At 41.0% G+C, this 27,947-nt stretch overlaps 1 protein-coding gene across 2 annotated transcripts in view; it reads right to left on the minus strand.

The window, feature by feature from the left end:
* Positions 1-27,947, minus strand: part of SCFD1 (sec1 family domain containing 1) — a 124,023-nt gene that overhangs the window by 62,486 nt on the left and 33,590 nt on the right. For both annotated transcript variants that reach the window (XM_074996913.1, XM_074996912.1), the window contains exons 10-14: positions 26,800-26,899; positions 18,402-18,541; positions 17,291-17,381; positions 9,679-9,752; positions 4,507-4,588 (exon numbers count right to left, since the gene is read on the minus strand). In XM_074996913.1, the coding sequence (XP_074853014.1) occupies positions 4,507-4,588; positions 9,679-9,752; positions 17,291-17,381; positions 18,402-18,541; positions 26,800-26,899 (487 nt within the window). The remainder of the gene's footprint in view (positions 1-4,506; positions 4,589-9,678; positions 9,753-17,290; positions 17,382-18,401; positions 18,542-26,799; positions 26,900-27,947) is intronic.

A 27,947-nucleotide genomic window follows, 5' to 3' on the forward strand; every position in this document is an offset into this window, starting at 1 on the left:
AGCAAGCTGCCCGGTGCTTATTGCCTCTCCGTTCCCTTCCTTCTTGCTGCATAACGAGCAGGGGCCAGCTGCCCTGGCTTCTTGCCTTGGTTCCCTGCTGAGAAAGGAGTCCAGGCACCTAGCTCATCAGGAGAGCAGAGGGCAGCTGGAATCTTACTGCTCAGCTTTCTTACCAATTTCACAGCTCCTGCTGTGAAACTGACAAGACAGCCCAAATCCATGTAAGTAATGTAGTGTCTGCATAGTCTGGGGTGGGGAATAATTTTTGGAGGGCAGGGGCACTCCAAGAACTTCGTAAATGGTCACAGGCTGCACTCTTCCATGATATTGATGGAGGAGGTACAGGGTCTGGGTGCAGAAGTGAGTTTGGGGAACAGGACTGGAATGCAAGAGGGGATGCTGGATCTGTGAGGGTGTTTGGATGAAGGATGGGGTTATGACGGGGTCAGGAGACTGGGGTGCAGGATTTTGGAGACAGTGAATGTACAGGAGAGAATTCTGACCTGGAGGATGAGTGCTGGAGGGGGTGGAGAGTCTGGGAGGGAACTGTGACCTGGGGCAAGGGATTCGGGGGGCAGGGTCTGGGTGCAGGAGAGGATTCTGACCTGGAGGAGGGGTGCAGCAGGCAGTGCAGGGCCTGGGAGTGGGGTTGTAACCTGGGGCAGACATGCAGAATGGGGTGCAGAGGATCGGAATGCAGGGTCTAGGAGGGAGTATGGGGGGAAGAGAGTGGAACAGAGAGCTGAGGGCAGCCATTTGGTTTTTACCAATGGGGCCACTTAATTAAAAGGCTTTGGATCTACCATGTAACTAGGTGAGATCGCCAACTTCGTACAAAAAATTCCATACAAAATTGCTCCTTTATGGAGGAGGGGCACACTGTGGGAGAGAAGAAATTTTTCAACGAGAAAAGAAAACTAATTGATTACAAATTTTGCAGTCGAAAGGAATTCTTGATAAAAATTCTGACAGAAAGCAACAGGAAACAGCAGTTCTTTCCATCAAGCCAAAGATATTCTAGGGGGAGTGGTCTGTTCAGCAAACATGCCAAGATGAGGAATTTTTCCTGACGGTGGACAGACAAAAGATTCTTCCCCTCCCCTAACTTCTGAATTATACAGAAATATTCATGAGTGATGCTATGTCAAGTACAATGGATCTACCCCAGGAAAACTGATTTTATGGAAGTAAATCAGTTGGCATTGGCCAATATCTTCTACGTAGAAATAGCCATCTATGATTACTAATAATTTTAAGGGGATTTGGTCATTTGTACATTTTCGGCTGATGAAGGATAACAAATTTTAATTTGTCTTAAAATGGTAAAATAGTTTTATTGTGTACTTGCAGTAAGAAAGGAGCTAGAGTAGATTTAGAGGCTCAGGGGCATATTCAAATATTAATCCATACACAAACTCTCCTAGTCAAGTTAAAATATAGCAACTGATTTTCAGATATGATCTCACATTAATACACTAGTAAACCATCTGTTCTGAGAATGGATAAGGGCTGAAAGTTTTGTCTTCAAGTGGCAATTTAATACATTCTAGTATTTAGAACAAACATTTTATTCATAAGGATATTAACTTCAGGCTACCTTCCTTATGTCACCAGCCTCCTAAAAGCAAAAACAACATAAAACAAACCTTCATTTGTTCAAAGCTTCAGAAATAAATATTTGCTAATCTACTTTGTGAAGAATTAATGCGCTCTTTCCAGCTAAACACTCAGATGTGCCAGAAAACTGCCAGGACCCCAGGGCATATGATTAATTTCTGGTTTCCTCCTGGTGTGTTTTAGAAAATGATCCAACACAATGGGGAAAGCAGCTGTAACTGGACATCAGAAATTATGAACACTAAATATGACAATTAAACTTCTGAAGTATACTGGCAAAATCAAATTGAGGGATACACTTCTGCCAGTATAATAGTTATTCAGAGAAGTTTTTACACTGATTTTTGTAAGTGAGATAACATATTTAAATGAATATTTATACAGTAAACACCAGGTTACCTGGAATTTGGATAACCAGCAAGCTCAGTTAACTGGCACGTGCTTTGCTGGTGGTGGCAGTAGACATAAGAGCTGGCTGTTGGCGGCAGCAACAGGGGGTGGTGCAATATCCAGCACCAATACCTGGCACATTTAATTATCTGGCATCCCTAGTTCCCCAAGGGTGCCAGATAATAGAGCTTTTACTGTAGTACAGGTTGAATCTCCCTCATCTGGCACCCTTTGGATCTGACCAGTGCCAAACCAGAAAATTTGCCAAACCATGGGAGGTCAATATTGTCTAGCAGCATTTCCAATACTTCCATTGCTTACTGGGCTCTTAAAAGATGCTTAGGGGAAGATTAGGGCTAAATAATGGTACAGAACACAAAGCCACAACTAGTGGCTGTACACAAACTTTACAGGACTGTGAGAAACATGGCTACATTCAAGATAAGTTGACATTTGTCTAACTAAAATCATACTGGACCACAGATGTTGCCAGACCAGAGAATGCTGGACTAGAGAGGTTCAACCTGTAAGCTGAAGCTGAAACAAAATTTTAACATACAAAATGGACAAATTTATTTTTAAAATCTGAAATTTAAAAGTGAATTTGTGCAACAAACGGAGAGGAGCACACATGTATTTGCTGAACTGCCTTACCAACCTCGCCACTGGGCATGTTCACCAGAGAAACAAGTTCTCTCTTTACCTGCCCTAGTATAAAATCTTTGGTATTTCCTGCTTTATTATTATTATTGTAATTTACTATACAGACCCCATCACCACAGTATCTAAGTGCACGGAGAATTTTATTAGGGACAAATCATTTCCCAAGGGACTAATATCCTGTTACACCTACCACACCATAATTTGACACGTCATAGACCAGAAATGCATTGCCAATAGAAAAGTGATAGGGAAAAAACACAACTCACAGTTACAGAAATACCATATATCTCTCAGATCACCAGACCTAGATTTAGGTAAATTCTGGAGGTGAGCCCCTATAACCTGCATTTGATTTCGGTTAGGTTTAAGATGATTCAACTTAACTCAGGCCTTTACCACTGCCAATTATTTGGAGAGCAAGGAAATGGCTTCTTCTGTATCTAACAAAAAGGACACACAGTGTCATCAGCAGACTGATGGCACTGCATGTCTTTTGCTTCTCCAGCAGCTGCACAAAGGCAGTAAGAAGACTGAGATACTTGAAACCTCACACTGAACAGGAGACAGAGTACAGTAATTCTTTCCACTCCTAATAAGTTACACAAGTACATCAACTGCACTTAATGGAGATCTGTCCAGAACATGTGACTTCTGTTCATTCCCATGAGGGGAGAGTCAATTGAGACTAATGGGATTTCCATTCTACATCCCCATTGGAAAGACAGTTTATGGCCAAACCAGTAGAACATGTGATGCTAGAGATGGCTTGCTACCACCTTCTCAATTATCTTTCCAAGAAACGGGAGGTTAACTGACAAGACTATCATATAAAAAGCCAACATTGCTAATTGCATTTTCTATGGAACTACTGTACTGCTTTTAATTATTGAGTGTGAAAGCAGCCATGTCAGCTATTGCAAGAAAACATACTACAGACAGTTGAACCAAATTCAAAGAAATATTAAAATGAAAAAAAAACCCAAACCAACCATGACTTGGCAAGAACTGTAATTCATTTATAGACATGTTGTTTAATATGCTTTTAACATCAATTTTCACTGAAGAGCTCAAAACACTTAACAAATGTTAACAGAAAATTAACCTCAAACTTCCTACTGATTGTGAACCATATAAGTTGCACAGGGTAAAATTTTCTGAAGCACCTCAAACTGCAGCACCTGCATGGAACATTACTGACTTTAATTGGACTTCATGTAAGCACAAGAATCTACCCAGGCAGATGTCACAGAATCAGGAACCAAATGATGCAATTAGCTAGTCTATGGCAGGAACAGGAATAACACTTGTTTCCTGATGCACTGGTTTACACCTTAACCACATTACCTTCTCTTTCTGGGTGACTAATACAAGTGTATTATATACATTTTTTGAGAAAATTATTTAAATCATTTACTAAACACCCAATCTTAAGCTAACTAAAGAACAGCAAATATATGCTTTAATATGTAATTTTAACATGCTACTTTCCACCTGAAGAAGTGGGTCTGTCTCACGAAAGCGCATCAACTAATTAATTATTTTGTCTGTTTTGTTTTGTCAAAATCTGAGAGCAATTTTGACCCAGGAGTACCATAGTACATTTATTTCACCCTGTTGTGCATAAACACTGAAATGAAAGAAAGATTCTCCCACTGTTACATCTTGCAAGACAAAACGATACCATATGACGTGCAACTCTTTCTAAGGTATTAGATTTGAAAAGACATGATGTTCTGATCTGTTTCTCCAGTTTGAAGTAGTGTAAATCATACTGTGGTTTAACAACGATAAGCTGTCTTATAAAGTAGTTCTGTACTTTTATAACAGCAACGATACCTTTATATGTTCCAAAACAGCAGTAGCAACATTTGTATGAAGATCAATGAGCCTTTTCTTTTCAAGTAGTTCTGGAAGAGAGCTGAAAAATTAAGTATAAATGAACATGTTAAGTTGCAAATTTTCATGGAATTGTGTATTCATTAAAATAAATGCATAAATAACAAGAAACAATGGTGAACATTACAAAATAAAAACAAAGAAATCAGGAAATGCAAGAGTCAAGGTTCTCATAGAAACATTTATAATATATTCAGGATACTCAATGTGGTTATTTTGAATAGTTGTAGTTTAGTAATAAAACAACTAATGTAGATATGATATGGGCAAAATAATTCGGCCAAATGTAAATGTAAGTAAGTAGAAGCACAGACCATAGGTTATAACAAAAAGATGTGGGGGACACTAACCCAGGAAATAGTTACTCTACATTTTTGGGGGGTCAGGATAATCACCTGAACATGCAATTCCAATGTGATGCTATAGCAAAAAAGACTAAAGTTATCCCATATGCATAACCAGGTGTACGTCAAGTAGGAGTAGAGAGATCATATCACCTCTGTATTTGGCATTGATGTAACCAGGGCTAGTTCTGTGTCTAATTCTGGCATATACAATTCAAGATGACACAATGTCCTGGTGACACTCAGCTTGGTTGAAGGTGGTATACGCTGTGGAATCTGAATAATCATTTGCTAGTGATTAGTCTTGATCACAGGATAGCCACTAAAGGTCAGGACCCAAATACCAACAGGAAGTAGCAGTGTGTAGTGGGTAGCCTTGCCAAAAGCATAAATTTAGAGGTCTCCTGCAAGAGCCCATTCTTGAACTGAGAACCCATGAGAGAGAGCACGGCAATTGAGTGAGGTGTCAACATAAGGAAAGTTTGGCTGAAAAGGGACAAGGCCAAGGCATAACAATCAGAAAGGCACCCAGTTGCCAAGAAAAGCAACTTACAGTAGGAAAAAAACCCAACATACCTAACAAATATACCTTAAATGTACACTACATGAAAAAGCCAAAACAGGAAAACAAAATGAAACACCGTGGATAGAACAGCAGCATGTGTCAGAAATAGGTGCTATGGATGCCAGGGTCTGCTACAAGTCCCTAGCAGGTTCCCACAAACCCTTTGTTAACGGGTATGACTAGTCAATCAGACACTGATGAGTGCAGAATAACTAATTTTTTTTGGTACTTTTCTTGTACCATCTCCACAGGAATCCGTAAGTTGCCTGCCATGTAATGCAACAGGTTTTGAAATCTTCTGGCTGGCTATAATGACCTTATCAGGTAAGGAAAAAGAAACTGCTGGTGGAAATAAATTTATCTGTCTCCTGCTACTGTTCCTCTTCACTATTACTTTCTTGTTGGTGTCAAGCATAGCAATATGCAATTAAATTTAATGGGGGTATTTATAGTGGAGAAAGATCTAATTCTAGAAAGAGAGAGCAGTAAAAGTAAAGGAAGATTTTCTAGATGGGAACCCAAAATGGCCAAGACTCCATGCTTTAATAGTACAGGGCTGAAAGACACAGGAATAGAAACCAAGAAGAACGTTTCCCACAAGAAACTTGTGCTAGGACAGATGATCCCTGGACTCCCTTTCAGATCAGCACAACTCTCAAGAGAATAAAGTATATAGTGGCGTGTAGCTAACTACTATGCTCGGAACAGATGGAAGAAAAATGAACACTCAGATAGCAAAATTACACAAAACCATATAACAGTTTCAGAACTCACTGGTGCAGAGGCAGGATCAATTAAAATGGCAGATAAGGATAGTAGGGATGACTCTACCTCTTATCACAATGAAATAACTCAGCATACGAAACATCCTCTATATTGAGAAAGCCTGCACCAGCAGCATCTGCACCATGGAGGACGATGGCTGAGCCATGGTCTCAGAGGCGATTATTAATCAAGTGTAACAGTACTGAAATAGGTACTGAGGAGGTGTTACTAGGGAAAATATTGATCCATTGGTGATCTGTGAATAGTCAGGGCATTAGAGGAATCCAATCAGGGCCAGAATGTTTTTATCATTCAGGGGTATGAGACAAAACAGAGACACGACTCACCTTACTAGGGACTTGGGAGAATGACCTCTGTCTGTGCTCACCCTGGAAACTCTACTCCTCCCTACCCCTTCCTGACAACAACTGGGCATAGACTCATGGGCAAGGCACTCAATATCTGATAAAGAATGAATCTAGGATCTTGGTTTACATCTGCAGCTCATCACAACATTAGCCAAAAATAAATGAGCCAGCCTGACAAGCTTCTTAGATTCAAAAAAGCTTGAGAAGGGCTATTACGGCTTTCTGCATTCTTTAGGAAAAGGGGAGATAGTAAACGTTTGTCAGAAATGCATGCCTCACTCACTGAGACAGAACAAACCAACCACTGGAGCAGTCATCACTTGTGGAAGTTTGGATCAAAGTTTCAGGTGGTACCTGTGGGTATTTGGTGATCAGCCAATAAACCAGAGAGACAATATGGACCATTAGGTTATATCCCAGCCTTGCAGTAGGACAAAGTTTAAAGTGTCAGAGAGTTTCAGCTCAGCCGCACTCTGTCAGCCCTATCTATATTCTGTCTTCTGACAATGACCAGTGCCAGACGTTTCAAAGGGGACAATCAGAACAGGGCAAGTGATTCATCCCATCACCCATTCTTACCATCTGACAGTCAGAGGCTTAAGGACACCCCAAACTTGGAGTTGCATCCCAGACCATCTTGGCTAATTGCCATTGATGGACTTCTCGACCATGAACTTGATTTCTTTATGAAACCAGTTGTAGTTTTACCCTTACAGTGTCCCATAGCAAATGAGTTCCTTAGGTTACCTGTGCATTGTGTGGAAAAAGTACTACTTTTTTATATTAAACCTGTGTCCTATTTCACTGGGTTACCCCTGGTTTTTGCATAATATGAAAGAGTAAGTAATATCTTACACAATTTCTTCACCCCATTCATAATTTTATAGATTTCTGTCACACTCCTCCTTAGTCATCCCTCTTCTAAATTGAACAGAACTAATCTTTTTAATCTCTCCTCATATGTAGCTGTTCTTACACCCATAAGATTTTTTGCTGCCCTTCTTGGTACATTTTCCATTTCTAATAGATCTTTTTTGAGATGGGGTGACGTGAATTACATGGGATTTTGAAGCTGTGTTTGTATCATAGATTTCTATAGTGGCATTATGAGATTTACTGTGTTATTATCTATCCCTTTCCTAATGGCTCCTAAGTTTGTTAGCTTTTTTGACTGCTGCTGCATACTGATCACAAGTTTTCAAAAAAAATTATCTACAAGGACGCCAATATTGCTTTCTTGAGTGGCAGCAAATAATATAGATTCCATAATTTTGTATTCATAGTTGGGATTACATTTATTTTGCACTTGCCTGCATTCACTTTCATCTGCTATTTTATCCACTTGGCAGTTTTGCAAGATCCCTTTGTAACACCTTGGACTTGACTATCTGGCATACTTTTTCACTAACTGCAAACTTTGCTACCTCTCTGTTTACCCTTTTCCCACATTATTTATGAATATGCTGAACAGGAATGATCCCAGTGCAGATCCATTGGGAACAGCACTATTTATCTTCCTCTACTCTGCAAATTGGCCTATTACTCCTATCTTTTGTCTCCTGTCTTTTAACCAGTTATTAATCCATAAGAGCCCCTCTTACGCCATGACTGCTTACTTTTTGTTCAAGAGCCTTTGGTGAGGGACCCTCTCAAAGTTAATATTTTTGCAATTTTGTATGCAAGTTCCTTCAAAAGTTTTGTGTGAATACCATCTGGTTCCAGTGACATTACTGTTTAATATATCAATTTGCTCCCAAAACTCCTATACAAACATCTTAATCTGGAATAACCCCTCAAACGTGTCACCTAAAACAAATGTCTCAGGTGTGGGAAACCTTCTCACATCCTCTGCAGTGAAGACTGATGCAAATAATTCATTTAACTTCTCTGCAATGACCTCATCTTCCTTGAGTGCTCCTTTAGCACCTTGATCATTGACTGACCCCACTGATTGTTTGACAGGCTTCTTGCTTCTGATGTATCTAAAATATCTTTGCTGTTAATTTTTGAGTCCTTTGCTAGTTGCGCTTCAAAATTTTTTTGGCCTGCCTATCTGCACCTTTACATTTGATTTGCCAGAATTTATTTTTCTGTTTTCTCAGCAGGATTTTACCTGCCACTTTAATGTGTTTTTTGCCTCTATCTACTTCCTCCATTCAGTTGTTTAGTCATGCTAGTATTTTCTTTTTTGGGGGTCTTCTCACTGTTCTTTTCAATTTGGAGTGCACAGTAAGTTTGAGCTTCTGTTGTGGTGTTTAAAGTTTTTATGCAGTTTGCACTCATTTCACTCATGCTTGTTTTCAATTTCTGTACAGCTAGCTTCTCTCTCTTTTGTCTAGCTCCCCTTTCTGAAGATAAATGATACTGTGGTAAGCTTTTCTGATTTGCTCTCCCACCCACAAGGATGTTAAATTACTATATTATCTTCATTATTATCAAGCAGTTCAGCTATAGTCACCCCCAGATCAGATTCTGTGCACCATTTAGGAATAAGTCAAAAATTCTCTCCTCTTGTGGGTTGTAGGACTAGCTGCACCTACAATCGGTCATTGATGAAGTCTAGAATGCTTACTTCTTTATCCTTTCCACAGGTGACATGTACCCAATCAATATAGGGATAGCTGAAATTCCATATTATTATTGAACCCTCTATTTTTATAGCCTCTCTAGTTCCTAAGCATCTAAGTACTTGTTATTGGAGTAAGTCTATACCTAAATGGAATTCCTAGTGATTAATCTTATTATTTGCTAATGGTTGTTAAACTACAACGAGTGTTAATTACATAAACTATTCAAGTATGATAAACGAGCCAACAGAGTCCAAATGGACTGCCTAGCTTCAGAAGGGGAATCCTTGCAGACAATCACTGAAAAAGAACAATTTTCTCCGAAGTCTCATTTTTGAGGTTTTGCCATGATGGGTAAGAAACACCTAAATTCTTGCTTAACATTGCGGCTGATATTTTGAAAGTTGGAAAATCATCAGGAGATATTAAAATGAGAACAGCAGAAAATACAGCTAATGGAAAGCTATTTTACCTACATTAACAGGGTTTTATTAATTACTTACCTGACAGCTGAAGTCAGCTTAGCTGTATTATCAGAAAGCATACTTATTGCTCCTTCATCCTCCCCTTCAATTCCCTGTAGAAAGAATTTCATAAAGGTACAATATTCTAGACACAAAAATGTATTAGTAAACATGGTTAATTTATTTCTTCTCTACTTTTTCACATGAACAGTATGTAGAGAATAATACTGGCATGGGGCACCTCCATAAACAACTTATTGGCTAATGAGTTTTAATTTACAAAAAATGGAAAAAATTTAGGAGTCAGAGACATCACACTCTACTGAGGCCATCTGAAACAAAGGTGAGCTTCCTGAACGCCACAAACCAAATTAGATATTAATAAAAAGAATTTCAAATCAAGCTAATGGAGAAGTCTGGGTTGTGTATGGTGCTACAAAAAGAACATTAGCAAGGTGTTTGAATCAAGGCCAAAGTCTATCATAATCTTTTGAAGGAATTTAGAAAGAGCTATTTGCAGTATGTTTGTCTTCAAACAAGAAATGGACTGAAATGGATGTGCATTTTTGGAGTGGCTGTTAACATCTGAACCTGTTTACCCCACATTACAATTTTTTCAAATATTTAAATAACAGTCTCTTGTACATTTTGAAAGGCCAGTGCTTTTAAAAACTGATTATTTATAACAGAAGTTCCATAATGCCGAGTCACTGCATACTTTTATGAACAGATCCCTCTGAGTCTAATTTGGAAATACTGCAATATTACCACAATAAATTCAGGCACAAAATCATGCTTATTTATGTTTATAATAGCACATTCACTTCAGAGGATGAAGTGCTATTTCACAAAGGCCTGAAATCTTTCACATGTACTACCCTCATTTATTAATTTAAATTTTCTAAAACTTGGGTTTAAAGGATCTCTTATCTAGCAGTATGTTTAAAATGTTTATTTTCCCCCCAGCCTTATGGCACTCTTTGCCCTATCATCGTTTTACATCCAAAGTGCTTTCCTTCCCAGAAATGTGTCAGTACAGCTAGCAAGACATAGCATGAGCTAAACTGAAAGCTCTTTGGGATGCGTGGTTCATATGCGGATTCCAAGCATGCGTGCAATGTGCTGGAGCTGGAATTGTTCATAGTAGGGTCCAGTGACCTGTGCATACATGGTGCTTTGGCACATGGCATGTCTGAGGCTTTAAGAAGCTTCACTGGCTGATTCCGTTACAATTTCCTCTTATGAGGCAGCACAGGAGGCCCACTCAGCATCCATTGATAAGACAGGGTCAATGGCATAATGTTTGGAAAAGGTGTGGGCTGTGGCCCATGTAGTTACTCCCAAATGTCATACCATGGGACATCTGACAGAAAGGTGGACGTAACAGCATGGAGTACAGGAGAATGCATACCAATCCGAGACGCAAAATTCATCTGGAGAAGCACTGTGATGAAAGGGAGCAGCAGTGGCAATGATCCGCAATAAGGATAAGAGAACCAAAGGGAGGAGTAACGGGTGTGCAGGAGGTAAAAGGCCAATGCCCAGCAAATATCTAGGGTGTGAAAAGCACATTCCTAGGTAAGACATGTGGCTTAGAGTAAAAGGCAGGGAGATGCATGTACTTGCTGAGATTAAATGGGATGGAGATGCAGGAAGATCTTCTCCTTGTAAAAAACTGTAAAGAGAAGGTCTGCCTTCTTGTCTGCCAGTTCACTAACTCATCTTGCAGAGACGATGGTTACTAAAAAGATCAACCTTACAATCTCTTCCCTTACCAATCTTTCTGCGAGTAGCTCAAATGGCTGTTTGATGAAGGCTAAAAGGATGGGGTTAAGGTTTTGTACCCAGGCAGAGCCCCCCCACCCACCTTTTGCTATCCTCCATCTTGCTTCCCTTAGGTGCTTCAGGCACGAAAGGGTTAAAAGGAATGGCCCTGTCTTGGAATGCTCGAGAGTGAAGATGCGCTTATCTCCTAGCACAATTCTTTGATGCTCCACAGCAAGAGCCAGACTGACCCTGAATGGGCCAAAACCAGACAACAAAGAACAACGGACTAACAGACCGCCAGGGCCTTGGGCTGCCCTTGACTGGTACCAGTGATTAATACTCCCGCTTGGTCCCAGACAGAGGAATCTCCAGCCCATGAAGACAAAAATGCCCTAAACTGTTAAATTGTCTCCACCTCACAGGTGCTAACTAAGCCCTTGAACTCCCTGTGAGAACCAGCAACACGGGACGATTTAATTCAATTGGCACTCTTTTAGATGAGGAAGAAGTGTACGTGACCCTTTGAGCTCCAATTATCTTTTCCTGCCAGACAGGAGGGTTATTGTCTCCCGAGGTCCCAGGGGATGCCCACCTCCTCAAAAAAAAAGGGAAAAAGACTTCTTCCCAAGGGATTGAGAGAAGACGGGCCACGCCACGTCGGTAACGCAGGGGTGAGAATAAGACCTGCTAGGTATATTACCTTTTGCTTTTGCGTGCATTTAACAAGTATAGATCTATGAATTAAAGTGTATGCTAGCTATTTGTAATCAACGTATAAACTTAGCAACATAGTAGCCACAAGAGCTTAGCTCGTTAGTTAAATAAACAAAGTAACATGGTAACCACAAGAGCTTAATTCGTTAGTTAAATAAACAAACTAATTGATTAAGTGGTAACCTGACTCCTTCCTGTTACTGTGCAAACCGAACACAAAACAAAGAATGCAGCTGCTTTTCAGCTGTAACAGCCTGGTCACCGGTGAAATGTACTGAGAAGGGATTTTATCCTAGCAGTTGAAGTCTCGGGTGTAGGAGGCTCTCAGTGCAACCTTGGGGCACCCATCAGCCAACCCTGGCTGCCCACTGCAAAGGAACTGTTCTAGCAGTAAAAGACTCAGGTGTTTAGGACCCTGGGGCATCCGTCAGCCTGCCCCCTGCGAAGGGACTCTGTCCTAGCAGTTGAAATCTCAGATGAAAACAAGGGCATAGTTGGTATCTCACCTGACCATTGGCTAACAGGTCTCAGGAAGCAGTAGGCTTCTGGACAGTGTAAAAGGGACCAAGAAAGCCATGAATGAAACAGGAGGCAGTGGACTGAGTGAAGACAGAAAAACCATGCATAGGAGAAAGGATTGAGTGCTACCAGAAGGATGTGGACAGATTAGTGGGCAAGGCCTGACTGCCAAAGAGGGAGGAGATAATCCAGAATGTTGGGAATGCAAATGGTAGCGTTGTATTCTGGTGTAAGGGTAACAAGTCCTAGTAGATGGACAGTGACTCTGGGTACAGATGGACAATGGGTATTATGGGAACAGGAGAGGAATGTGTATTGTTTATGCATGAGTTCCATCCAAATACCTGACCATGAAATGGAGACGACCCAGTATGGGATGGTACAGATGGCCGTACACTTGTGTGAAGAGATGCAAAAAGTCAAGGAGGTTGATAGGAGTACAAACCAACAGGTGAAGAAGATAAGTATACCAATGTTGGTGAGGCTAGGAGAAGGCTATGAAAAAAACGATGCCTAATTGTGCTGCACTTTTCAGAAGACCAGGGGAGGCAGAGGAATAGTGAAAGGCCAGAGGTCCAAGGAATTGGGAGGGTATAAGCCCTGGGAGCCAAGGCTGAGGGCTCCTGTGGAGCAAAAGTGGGGAAAGCTTGTGGTCCTCTGGTGTGGCAAAGAAGTGCCAACTTGGCATGCCCCACGTGCAGAAAAAGGAGCAGAACAGTGGGGTCTGGAAGGTCCAAATCAGAATTGGTATGGAAGGAGTAGCTGAGCAGGTCTGCCAAGGAATTAATAGTGCCAGGGAAGAGAATGACTTGTTGTGGAGGCACCAGTTCTACAGGATGATGGCCTCTGTAGAAAGGGTGGGGCACTGGGCTCTTCCTTCTTGTTGATGTAAATCAGGGGTAAGCTAACTTTTTATAGGAGGCCCCACTTTTCATCCCTGCAATTAGCAGGGGCCCCTGCAAACTGTCTATGTAATCCAAACCAACAGAAATTTCAGTTATGTTCATATGAAAAAAACCTCCTTCAGCATGTGTAAGAAAATAAATATGTAGAATATAAAACATTAATTGGTATATAAATGTGAATACACACACAAAAAAACAGTAACGTATTTCAACATTTTAATGAGATGGAAGAGCCTGAGAGTGTGAGGATCAACTTCTTCTCATTGATGCAAATCCATAGGGTGTTGAGGAGGGCATGCAGGATACAAACAGCCATAAAAATATGGGATAGGAATGACTCTGCAAGGAGCCAATTGCCTATATAGGAGACACTGAGGCTAGGGCTACACTAAGCCTTAATGTCAGCAGTTTGAGGCAAATAAGCAGTCTCAAAAATGCAAAGGGCCACTCATTTGCACATCTGTGTGGGTAATGTGCATATTCACACATGTTTGCGCTGGAAGCAGAAACTGCTGCTGGCAGAAGACAAGCAGTGTAGACGTGGTGCTGCCAGCAAAATACCCTTTGTTGGCAACTCTTTAACTCTGATTTTTTTTTTCCTGGCATAAGAGGCTGCTGAAAAGGGTTTTTTTGCCAGCAGAACCACATCTACACGGCTTCTTTTCTGCAGGCAGGGCGATCTTGTAGGAATATGCAAATTAGCATCCATTTGCACTTTCGAGACTGCTCATTTGCATCAAGCTGCTGGCACTACGGCTCAGTGTTGCCCGAGCCTGAGTGATCCAAGTGGCACACATAAAGAGAAGATTGTCATGAAGACACAGCAGGGTGGTAGAGATGCTGATGGGTAGTACCCAAAACTGGCAGTAAGAGTGGCTGACTGAAGTGAAGGAACCTGTGATGAGTGGGCTAAATGTCAATATGGGAAAAAAAAAAACCCCACACACTGTGGGAAAAGGAAGGAATAATAAGAAAGAGGATGGCCATCCTGAAATGCAAATAAATCTATTCAGAAGTTGGAGGTCCATGGTTGGGCAGAAGCCACCCCTTTTCTTTGATATGAGGAAACAGAAGCCTGGGCCACAGTAGCACTGTGGAATGAGTTCTATAATGCCATTCTAGAGGAGGCTATCTGCTTCCTCTTGGAGGAGATGAGTGTGTCATAACATGACAGCGTGCTCCTGGAGTGGGCAGCAGGCAGGAAGGAGAGAAATTAGATGAGGTACCCAATATAAAATATTGGCAGCCAACAGTTGGTGGAAATCTTGCCCCAGTTGTGAGCAAAGAGGGCAAGGTAACTCCCAAAAACCTGCGAGGCAACAAGGGGAGTGTGTGGAATTTTGTGGGTCTTGGGGAAAAAGTCAAAAGGACTGCTTGGGGAAATGCTGAGGAAGCATGGAAGTAGAAGTAACATAGTAGTGAGGTTGCTAGGGGCATAGATGATGCTGAGAAAAATATGGTGGCCACTGGGTAGGTAAAGTTGGTGGTAAGGCTGGTACATGTCCAGAGGTGGCAAGATGGGTCTTTCAGGGAAAGTAAGGACTCGTCCGTTTGTTTCTGAACAACTTATGGCTGTTGAAGGGAAGATCTGCAAGGGTGGTTTGGACCTCTTTTAGAAAGCCACTAGATTGGAGTCAGGGGTCCTGGTAAAGTACAACCCTGGACACCAGTGAGCGGGATGCAGTACTGGCAGCACTGACAGTGGCCTGGAGTGACCTTGGCCACTATTTTGCCTTCATCCAGTTGATGTTGGAAGTTGTGTTGCCTCTCTGGGAGCATGGAAGGCAGTCACTTGGCGACAGTGGCCTGGTAACTGGCAAAGTGGAATAGGAGGTCAGTGGAGGAAAAGACCTTGCAGCCCAAGAGGTTTAACTCCTTGGCAGCCTGATCAGAGAGAGTGCACTGGTGCTGCTGGTGGGTGCTGGGTGATAGGAAAAGTCCAGGCCCTGAGAAAGCAAAAAGTATTGGCATGTCACCTGTTCGGCATTGAGGCATAGAAGGCTAGGGTGGGCCTGGTAGTCTGGGCTGATTGTAGAGAGTGTGGCGAGTGGCACACGATGGTGCAGAAGACTGTAAGATGTCTAGGAACTGATCTTGCAAATAGGTCATTTGCCAAAGTAAACCTTTCTCCATCATGAAGTTGGATCAAGGTGGGCGGGTGTGTGTGGCTGTGAATGATAACGTAATCCAGACATGAGGAGGCATTTATATGGAAGGGGGCTGGCAAAGGTACTATTGGAGCAGAGATGCTCAACGTGTCCCCAAAGAGAGAGGGAGGGACTGTATGAGTGTGTCAGGAACAGCCAGAACCATGAGTGAGATGGCATTCCATGCTTGTGATAGGGCTTCAAGGCAACCCAACAGGGCCAGATATAGGGGTTACCAAGTAGTGGTGGTACTATGGGTCAACTGATAGGGCATACATGGGAAGGTGTGGCCAGTACCAAGGGTCCAGACTGAAGAACCCTGCAGTAGAAAAGGTGGGGTCTGGGTCAGACTCAGAAGATAGGTCTGGTAGGGGAAGACTGGATGGGACTGTTGGTGCAGAAGACTGTCTAGGATCAGCAGAGTGCCTCTGTGCAGGGACCTAGCAGGTGGCTTGGTAAGGGACAGAGGAGGGGTTCATCTGTGGGGCAAGGTGGGGACTTGGGAGCACAAGTACAGCAGTATATGCTCAAGTCTTCAGTGAGAGGCGTGAGAAAAGTCCTGGCATCCACAGCACCACGCAGACAAGTCCTGACAGACCTGGTGGGTTGGAAACAGTTGGGAACACCAGTGGTGGGCTAATCACTGTAGCTGGCAGTAGTGCAGTCTGGATTTGTGCTTGCAACTGGACTTTTTCAGAGCACGAATGTACACCTCAGCAAGTGATTTTCACCCAACGTGGCCTGGCTTGCAGAACCAGTGCTATCTGGGAGTGGGGGGATGGGAGAGCTCTTGTGACTATGGGTGTGCTTTTTGTGCACATGATGGGCTTCTGATAGGTGCATAAGTGCTAGGTGGGAAGGCTCCTGAGAGGTGGTCACTGCTAGAGCTGAATATCATTCTGGTGGATCTGTGGGTCCAGAATCTGGCAGTGCAGATGTGCAGATCATCTCTTCCATGGGTGTTTGCAGAGCTGGAGTTCTTTAGCCTCCTGGGTGCATGGCAAGAACAACTGGCAGATGGAGCAGTGGGAAGCAGTGTGAGCCTAGCCAAGGTAATAATGATAAGGTTGGTGCTGAACACTCACAAAGAGGGAGAATGAGCATAAAGCATAGTATTTAAATCCAGCTTGCCAAGGAACAGTCCTCAAGCTATGGAAAAGTGCAAAAGAAAGTAATTAACTAATTGAGTAAAGATGAACAAACAGAGGAATACAAAACTAAAGAAAAACTGTACAAAGGACCGAAGCAGCTCTTTTGGCAAATTAAGAGCCGGGAGAAAGAGAGGTTTTGCCTGGCCATGCAGTGGTTAAGAGAGAACTGGAATGGCATTGACTTGCACCGCCTCTTAAAGTTTCAGATGTGCCACATAGCCAATGCATGTGCAGGTCAAGAGGTACTACTATGAAAACTTCTAGCTTCAGCACGTGGTGTTCCGGTCTCTCCATGCCTGGAACCCACATAGGGACCACCATCTGAAGAACACCACTTGTTCATGCTGATGTTTTCAAAGCATGGAACAACACCCTCCACAAATATTCTCATACTTTATGTAAAACAAAATGTGTTGAACAAAAAATATGTATGTTAAACAAACCTTACCATAATACTTTTAAGCCTTTTGACTTCATCTTCTTGGGCTCTGTAGGATTCCAGCTCTTGCTGAACAGATTCTGCTACCTCTGGGAAAGGACTAAAGCAATATTACGTATCAGGTTCAGTTAAACAGTCAGATTTAAGGAGTTGAACCATATAGCTTGTTAGATAATAGTAACTGCTGAAATGCCTTTTGCAACTGTTTATAAAATATTAATGTAAATAATGAAGCATCAAACATACAGAAAGTAACCAATATGCTGGACAAATCAAATATATGTGTAAGTTATAAGTACACATATTTACTTTTTACATGCTTTATTAAATCTACTTATAAAAATATGTAAGAATTGCACCAAAGATGCATGTTTTCTACATAGCAAAAAATCCCTCCCAAAGCAGATGAATAAAAAGTAGTAAAATGATTATCACACTAGATTCACGAACACCAGTGACCAGAATACACTATATAGCAGAGTTTGTCCCTCTAGAGCCGGCCACAGACAGCTAGTTTTCAGTTTCCATTACTTTATAGCTTTGTTTACACAAAGTCTTTCTTACCATTGTCAAGGGCACTCTACTCCTCTGTTTGTGAATTGTAAGAATTAAGACTGATTATGTTTAATTTAGCATGTGCATACTACTAAAGAACTCTATGTCTCTGTAAATTCAATTTATTTTTCCCCTGAACTGGGTACACATTTCAAAATTTTCTCACAAATGAAATCTTACCCCACAGATGCACAAGAAATAGGAGTAACAGTGCCTTTGCAATTAAATAAAATGCATCTACTCTATTTGCAAATAGATTTGTCACATGTATGCTTTATGCACAAACATTTGACGGAATACTCAAACATTCCTAAACTAAGTTAAGCTGCTAGTGGAGCCCTTAAAATGGGAATCAGTTCCTCTACACTATTTACATAGCCTGAGATGTACCAAAAATACCTATTTTTATGAAGTTACTCCACCCAAAGAATTCTTGTGTAATGAGGTTTATTATCTCTATTTGTATAAATGCTCTATCACACTTCTTCAAAGAGATGGCGATTAGAGTAATTTTTCAATGTCAGCTGATTAATTTAAATATAAAATTTAAAATTGTTCAGCTCACCTGCCCTTATGTTTCTGCCAAAATTTATCAGCTGGAGTTAAGTCATATGATTTTTTATTCTTTTTCTTTGGTCTCGCTCCTGCTGGAGAATTTTCCATTCCTGAAGTTTCTTCTAGATTAACTCTGTTCAAATGGAAATCCTAGAAAAGGATAATCTTAATTAAGCATTCGCAGTTTCTATTCAACAATATCCAAAAAATATTTTTTTTTACCATTAACCACAATAACTAGAAGGTCTCTGCTTATTGTTTATTTTGATGAACTTCTGAGACAGGTCTTCCAAATGAAATGGATATTTCAAATCCTCTCTAAAAATCTCAAGGCTGTTTGTATAATCTTTCTTCCTTAATGATTTAAAATCAGCTGCATTGAGCAAATATTTTAATGTTGCTATTTTTTCTAGCGCAGCCATTTTCGAACTGTGGAATGTGCATTGTGAATCTATTTTCCAAGGTTGCCAGGACTGGTGTTAGTTTTTCCATGCTGCAAAAAGCCCTACAAGATGAATCTAGTGGCCATCACTGGGAGAAAAATTCTAAAGCTATACACAATATTTTCAAATAGATTATTTTGTTTGAAGAGAGTACAGAAATAAAAAGATTCTGATCCCAGAGACTACAGATCTCAGAGGATATGGTCAACTGGCTGTTTCCATAAAGTCTCTCTGCAGCGCATATGATGGCTGAGTGGATTGCCCATTTATGAGGTGGAAGTTTTTTTTTTTTTTTGTAAAAAAAGGAAGGTAGCACATTGGCCACAGTCATTCTGTGGAGAAGGATGGGCATGGAGAATTAACTGCCTTACCATCTTTTTCAAGTCTTGTCAGAACAGTGTTCATGTATAATGGCCTGCCAGTGTGAAAATGAATGCCTGCTGCTGCTCACACTTCACTTACTCTATTCAGAGCCCTTAGTTTAATAGCTATCAGCCAGGCACAATGAGAACATTTCAGTCAAAAAATGGATTATATTCAAATGAAAAAAACCTCAGAGCTGTGTGTGTAGCCGCAAGCTGCTATATTTTGAATGCCTGTATTTGATTAACCTGTTTTACACAAAGATGCTTGTACAAACTTTTTACATTATAGCATAAATCAGATTCACTCAGTTTGTATAATATTCAGCTACATTACATTTTTCAGTGTGTAGCTGAGGATAATCAACTTCATGAAAAAAGATCATAATATTAGTGCCTGAATATACTACTGGTTATATAATTTGATTAACGTAATATACACAACATAATTAGGTTTTCAAGGATAACTGACAAAGTTTCATGTTAGAACTTAACAGTCAAAGGTTCAGAGTCATGAAACAGGAACATAGTTGACAGAAAATTGAGAAGGAAAGTAAAGCTTCTTAAAAAGATCAAAAGACATACAGTGAGAAATCACAAGGATCAGTTTTTGCCATCAAAGTTTACATTATTTAATAAAAAATTATGTGATATGCAAGTTTACTCTACTCCATGTCCTCCCAGCTTAAAAATGGAATAACCTAGGAAGTCCAAAAAGTAGCAATGAGATGCTGGCCTCAGAAGGTAAGCTGAAATTCAATACACAACTAATAGCTTTTGAACTTATAATTAATATATAGTATTTTAACTTTGTTTTGCTATTCTGTCTCAAATGAAATGTGGTGCTTTTGAATACTCCATGGAAAGTTAGCTAATTAATTTTGGAGTAATTAACTATGAACATTTACATAGCTGTACAACCAGCTTTCAATTTGTTGGCAATTCTGAAAAAAAAAAAAGTTCACTGAGATAGTCCTTGGGATGCAGAGGTCTGTAAATTACCTTGTTATCCCCTGCTTCCAGTAAGAAGACACCTCTCTTGTGGTAACTGCATGTCAGCTCCTTAATACAACTAGCCTTTTAGCCACTCCTGTACTCACCTCTGGGCTATGCCATTCCTAACTTCACCTTGCATATTTATTAACAATCTGAGTCCCTTTGAATCATTCCCATGATATTCAGCCCTTAACACAGGCTACTCTTTAGAAATCCTAGATTCACTGCTCCCAATCCCAGACCCACTGGACTGTGCCCCAGTTTACCAATTTTAAATTACAACTCCTGTAAATGACAACGGGCTTGTGAGCACTTAGGATAAAATAGACTAATTTAAGAATAAAAATTTAACTAGAAAAGACAGTGATGGAATCGCATGGCTACAAGACAAAATCATAAAATATATGCCTGGTTCTACACTTATCAATGATTACCCTCCTTTCTAATATAACAGATTTCCTACTCTGAAGTTCGGTTCACTAGACACCATGCTGGTTTCTCAGTAACCAGCATCCAAAGTTTTCATGAAAGAATCCTCAACCCACAAGGAAGTGAATGTATCCATAGGAAGTGCAGCATCAATTATACTGAAAAGGTAACTCATAAGAACAAGAAAAATTAGTCTGTGTTCTGGCATTTTATTTTGTATGGGGAGCGGAAATCAGTATTTCAAGAGAAAAAGCCGCTTTGGTCTATCTTTGTAAATCTGTGCATTCCCCTCCCAGTCTATTTTTAATTCTATGTTTGCTAATTTGTTAAGTTCTTTATTTTTTCAATTCTCCTCCTGTCATTTATTTTTATATGTCTTTGGAAAAATTCTAAGCCATTTGCTTCTGAATGGTCTTCACATTCCTGCTGCAAGATGAAACCGACATTTTCTGCAAAGGAAAACATAACTTTTCTAAATCATTTTGTCTTTACAGCACCCGTGAAAATAGTCTGCAGAGGAAAAGTGATAAGAGATAGTTTCCTTCTGCCATTAAGTATTTTGAATGTGGAATGCTACAGAAAAATGCAACAAACCCCAGAGCCTTTTTCTGGAACTCCACTTTTCTTCGTAGTCCTAATAGAACAGACCAGTCCATTTCATCTGTAAATTTCCCTTTTTGTGACTTTTTATGTGTCATTACAAAGATAAATACACCATCTGTGTTGTACAAAAGCAATCAAATCCTTGTTTTGAGTCAAAACCAAACTAGAACAAAACCACCAACCTCTTACCCAGATACTTTCCAAGGAAAGAAGTAAAAAATATTAAACAAAAACAAAAACCAAAACCCTCTGAAATTAAAGTGAGTCCTGTTCTTTCAGTGTGGCAGGGCACTGGGAGCCGGGGGTGGCTTGGGCCCTACTGGGGTCATGCTGGGGGGCAGTTAAGCTGCTCAGGGTGGTGGCTCAGGCCCCAATGGGGGTGGGGAGGCGTTAAGCTGCCAGGGGGTGGTTTAGGCCCTGCCGGGGCAGCTTAGGTCCCACACAGAGGTTAAGCCACCAGAAGGAGGGAGTGCATCTGGGGTCAGAGTTCTGCCACCCCTTTTTCTAAGGGGGGGGAAAAAAAGGCACTGCCCATAGTTGAGGTATTTTATTTAGCTGTTACCACATCAGAGAAGAAAAAGCATGTGTTGAAGTCTCAGACTGCTATTGCCAAGAACAAACATTATGCTGGTAAAAACTTTGTGTTTTTAAGATAAACTTTGTGTTGGTTCTTTTGGAGAGGCTCTCTTAGTAATATGAACCATGACAATTTAGAATTAAGCATGAAATTCAGATGTTGGGAGTGGAGAGGTTTTGTAAGAGCATTTGTTTATAAGAAACAGTCTGTGAATTGGAGATCCGTTAGCCTGGCTCTGCACCTTTTAATAAGGTCTTTGCTTAAGGTTTCCACAAAAACAGATTATACTGATGGACAGATTCATATAAGCGAATAAATTAAAGAAAAATGGGAGAGTAAGACTACTTCATTAGCAGAAAATTCAGTACCATTTCAGTTCAATGAGTCCCTCTCACGGATTATTTTTTTCAGCATGACAATTAACCGTAAAGCTTATCCCACGCAGATAGTTTAATCAATCAGTACCCTGTTCTCACAAGCAAGTCAGTCTGATTTTTTTATTTATATAATTAATTTTTAAAAGACACATTATCCCCCCTCCTCTACTCGAATAAATTTTTACCAGAATAGGACACATCAGATGAGCCTGTTTATTTGTAGCAACAGTATTATTATTACTACATAAACAGACAACACAAATAGCTTTGTGGTTAGGCTGGCCTTTAGATCACTGTCCCACAATTCCGTAGGCTCCTGTAGTTGAGAGGCAAATGAAAAACCAATTTATCTGAAAATACAATTTATGTAATCATCACCTCAGTAACTATTTTCCTGTTACAATTTTAGGGCTCTTTCAGCAAAATTATTCTGGCCATTTCATAAAATGTGCTCAATCTGTGAATAGCCTGGCATTCTTTTCTTCATCTGGACACTGTACCTAGTTTTGAAGTTACACTTTCTTCTTGATACAAAAGTAGAGATGACTCATGTCTCCAAGGAGTTTTGGCTCATGATACAAACTTGGCATTATTTTTTAAAACAAAATATGCGCATTCAAAAATTCTGATGTTTACACAATCCTTCAGTATCAAAAAGGCAGTGAATTTCCATGAGCTAAAGCAGATATGCGCAAAGTGAAGTGTGAGGCATGAAATTTTGTAAGGGGGGTGCAGCATGATCAGCTGCTGGATCTCAGGCTCATCCATCTAATTAAAAATGTTGAAATATGTTACTGCTTTTTTCTTTATATATATATATATATATATATATATATATATATATATATATATATATATACACACACACACACGAGTATTCACATTTATATAATGATTAGAAAGCTTTTGCGTACTATGTACTTATTTTCTTACACATGGCTAAAGGTTTGTTTGTTTTCTCAAGACAAACATAACCAACATTTCTGTTGGTTTGGATTATGTTAGATAGGTGGAGGGTTGGCTGTTAATTGTGGGGGAAAAAAAAGTGACTTTCTATGAAAAGTTTACTCACCCTGAGCTAAAGAATGTAAACGCAGCATATATAGCTCAGACACAATTTTCCTGTGTGCAGTAAAATTCTTCAGAGACCCACAAGATTTTGAGATTAAAATATTCACCTCAGGGATGCAACAATTTTCAGATCTTATATATGAAATCTTATAACCCATAGTAACCCATAACTTATAACCCATAGTAACTAGAGATGTATATTGCAATTCAGCATGAACAGTGAGTGCATATCTCAACCTCTGCAACAAAACACAATCTCAGAGAAGTTTTACAAATAGGTTAGGAATAAATCATTTTAATATATGTTAAAGTGAATGGATATCCCTCCTGCATTTTTATGTTAAGTTACAGAAAAAACTGTTAGCATACTTTTATTAGAACAGGCTTTTGTAGTTCTATATACATAGTAGTCCCGAGTTGCCTGAGGGTTGCGCTCCTGCACACTGTCACTTAACTCAAATTTCATGCTAGTTGGAGGGAAGCCAGGAATGAGGTGGCAGCCTGGCTCCCAGCTGCCCTGGGCTTGCAGGAGCCGGGAAACTTTGCAGCGCACCAGTACTGGTCAGTTTCCTGGGTCCCAGAGTGGTGGGGAGCCATGAACTAGGCAGCACCCAGCTCCCCATCATTCTGGGAGCCAGGCACGGCTTTTCCCTGGCTTCCTCCATCTGGGGAAGCCGGGGAGAAGCTGCACCACTGCGGCTGTCTGTCTCCCGGCTTCCCCCAGATGGGAGAACTGAGGACTGCAGCTGGAAGCTGGCAAAGCAGCTGCTCTCCCCAGCTCCCACTCCCTGGGAACCCCACGCTTTTGAATTGCAGTTAACTTGCGTTAATGGAAGTTAAGCGCAAGCCAAAAATCGCGCAATCAGGGGTTTACTGTATAAGGCTATGTACGTATATAAATTTCTCAGTTTAGTAACAAGATTTCCTTCTGTTAAAGTTAATTTCCAGTGTAACATGAAGCTGAAGCAGGAAGTGGGTTGCATGTTATTTTCTCCATTAACGGACCTCTAAGACATATTAGGTCAGTCAGAAGTTGATAAAAGAAGGTACAAAACAGGGTAAGTCTATATGTACTATTGTACAAGGAGAGCTGTCTGTCCATCTGTCCCACTGTAGTCATGAACATTCCCCGGGGCTACCATGGTGCATGCAAGGCTGAGGAGGTGTCGGCGCGGGGGGAGCACCACCTCTGTGCCCACTGGCAAGCCACAGAGGGGTTCACGTGGGTGCAGCTCCACTGCCCACCTTTCCATGCTCTGGGAAGTAGGAAGGTTACCAAGGAAAGGAAGAAAGAAACTGTGGGGCCCAGGCGGCAGCTCTTGGAAAGAAACCACCACACTTCTTGTGCCTCCCTCCTGCAGCCCCCATGCTGCACCAATCCAAAACTGCTAGGACCCCCTCTCGTAGCCTCTCCACCCCTCTTCCCCTTTATAACATCGCCCATCCCCCCACTTCCTCTGCTCTGCAGCCCATCCCCTTTTCCTGCTACACCTCTCTGCTCCCTCACACCCATGTCCAGTCACCTGCACTGTGCTCCCCACTGACAGGCAGGCACAACCCTCCAGTGGCTCCCTTCACCTCCTGGAGTGGGAGTTCTACTACTTTGCCACTGGCCTCCCCCTGCTCGCTGTCTCTGGCTGTCTGGGGCGACTGGGAGGGAGAGTATTCAGGTTGCCACAGCAGGTGAGGAGGGGTGCTGCTCCCTCCTTTCCCTGGTGGGAGAGACCCACTACCAGCACCCGCTTCCCTGGCACTTCAGCGAGCAGCAGTCAGAACGCGTGTGGGGTGGGGGGACGTCTCGGGCTCTTCGCTGCATTGCCCTAAAGTGCACTTGGAAAGCACCCAAAAGTGGGCCTGAGGTGAGTTCCCACCCACCGGCTTGCCAAGAAATCATGGGGGCAAAGCGGGGCTGGACAGATGGCTCCTGGCTGGGCAAGGAAGGAGCCTCAGGTGCTGCAGCTGTGGGCCAGTGAAGGGAGCTCCTGGAGGGTTGTGCTTGCCTGTCAGTAGGGAGCACAGCATAGCTCCCAGCACACACGCACTTGAGGAGATGGACTGGTGGTGTGATGGTGGGGGGGAGGGCAATGGGAGGTGTAGCGAGAAGAAGGGAAATGGGGAGGGGCTGCAGGGCAGAGGAAGTGGAAAGGATGGGTGAGGTTATAAAGAGAAGGAGGGATGCGAAGGCTGCGAGAGAGGGTCCCTGTGGTTTCGGGTTGGTGCAGCTCAGGGGATGTGGGAGGGAGGAATGGGATGGGGGCAGTTCTTTTCCTGAGAGCTGCCACCTCAGCCCCGCAGTTTCTTTCTTCCCTTCCTTGGTAACCTCCCTCCCTCCTGGGGCATGGAGAGGTGGGCAGGGGAGCTGCCCCCATGCAAACCCTACCCTGGCTCTCCAGTCGCAGGATGGGGAGACTATGTTCTAGAATATTCCCATTTGTCATGCAGGGCCAACAATTTCCTATCACACCAATGTTTGCAATGACTATAAACAAAAGTCAGGGGACAGAGTCTTGAGAAATGTGGAATATGTTTACCTGCACAAGTTTTCACTCATGTGGCTATGAGTCCAGTAGGTAACCCTGGAAACCTCACGATATACGTGGATCAGCAACCTTTCCATGGACACCAAGGCGGAATGTACAAGTTAGGTCTAAGGACGTGCTTACCCAAAATGTAGTGTATACAGAAGTGATACAGATGTAATGAGTGCTTGCAGGAAAGACTGATGTAGTATTTGTATATGGGACAAAATAAAATTTGAAAAACCAACTGGCTATACATTGTTTTACATATTAGGAACAACCAATTCTACTCGTGCAAATACACACTTCAGCTACAGCTTTCACAAAGGGGCAGGCCCTACTAGTATTTATGAAAGTTCTCTCAGCAAGTTCATTTACCAGTTTGTTTATGTCTATATAGAACATCTACACCATCTTGTGGAGAAGAACGGTAAATTAATAAATCTCTAAAACCTTAAACTTATATAAAAATCTGTTTTAAAACTTATTAAAAAACAGTTAAAAATCACATTTCAAGATAGAATTATAAGCTGTACATTTCATAAAACATCCAAAAAGCAAGCTAACAGCAATCTCCTGTTGTGATAATTTAGTGTTATAAGCATTTGTTTTTGTAGATGGAAATGAGAGAACAAGATTTGTACAAGGCTCATATCATATCGTTATAAAGTGACAAAACAGAAAATCAGTGACAAAACTCAGATGTTTTAAGACAAATTTTTGCATTAAGAGAATTAAACAGTATGTGTGAGATTAGACTTCCGAAAAACAGCCCCCCCATCATGGAATTACCCGTGTCTTAATAATCATATCAACAATTTAAATATTACATGTTTTTAAAAATGACTGTAAAGTCAAACCTCTCAACCCTTCACAATAAACCTTTTAGGTTTGTTTTTAGTGAAACAGCTTCCATATAAATAAATTCAATATATAAAATAAGATTTTGATTAAAGACTCACACCGCTCCCAAGTTGAAGAGTACACTGCAACTGTGCTTGCAATAGCAAAAATGAAATTTATTCTCTTACCAGAACATCATGCACTAATGCCTGGTATGTCCAAGTATGGTGTAGAGGAGTTGCTAAATCTATGTTTCTGTCAACAAGGACTAACAAAGGCCTTTGGAAGCTGTAATGAAAAACCATTTTGTCAGTAACACTTTATAGGAATTCTCTTAGTCTTTTCTGAAATATCAAAGATCGTCTTTAGAGTTTTTTGTACTGCCAATCTCTTGAAAATCAGTGACACTGAGACCTCAATGGTCCTGGAGTCAAATTAACAATCAACATCACCCAAAAGAACAACAACAGAATGAATTGTTCCATTTGCTACAGAACTATACATTCATATTTAAACAATAGGAGAGAGGAAATATTTAGCATATGTGTATTATTTCACAGCAAAATGACTGACTAAGTATTATTATTTTATTAACTACAGCTGATAAACAACACCACAATAAAACCATCCTGACTGGTTAATAATTAAATCAAACTGTATATTAATATCAAATGCTGCAAAGAGACACAGGAGACAGACACATTAAAGAGCCACATGTAGCCTGGGAGCCTGAACATCACTGCTTTAAATACTTCCCTACAAACTGCATATACTACCATGCTAAATTTACAACTTTAAGGATTTAGTCTTAGGATATAATTGAGATAATTCACAAAAGATAAAGACTGAGACCAAAAACTCAGCAATAATAAAAAAAGACCTAAACTCACATTAATATTTGCATCATCCCGAAGACATATAAACCTTCATTCTTCAGGGCAAAAACTAAACTCTATTTGGCCGGTATTAGGAAGAAACGTCATGTATAGGCAGATTATTAAACTACTATTAAACCCAATTCTCTCCCCATTTTCCTCTGAAGCATACTGAGCTGGCTAGTGACAAAAATAGGTTACTAATTAGATAGACTAGACTCTTGACCTACACCTGTGGGACTGTTAAGATGACTACTTTCCTTGTCAATTTCTCTCTATGACCTTCTGGGACTGGATGGTGAGGCTGTTTCTATTTTGTGCCCTCTTGCTGCATGTATCATTGGCTTCGTGACACACAGCACCTTGCATTACACTCATGTTCTGTAATAAATTTAAGAGCCATCATACACAATGGTGTTAAATCCAAGTCAAATATGCAGTGCCAAACAGCCTTCTTAGTT

This window comes from Carettochelys insculpta, chromosome 6 (genome assembly GCF_033958435.1).
Source record: "Carettochelys insculpta isolate YL-2023 chromosome 6, ASM3395843v1, whole genome shotgun sequence".
NCBI classification, from domain to species: Eukaryota; Metazoa; Chordata; order Testudines; family Carettochelyidae; genus Carettochelys; species Carettochelys insculpta.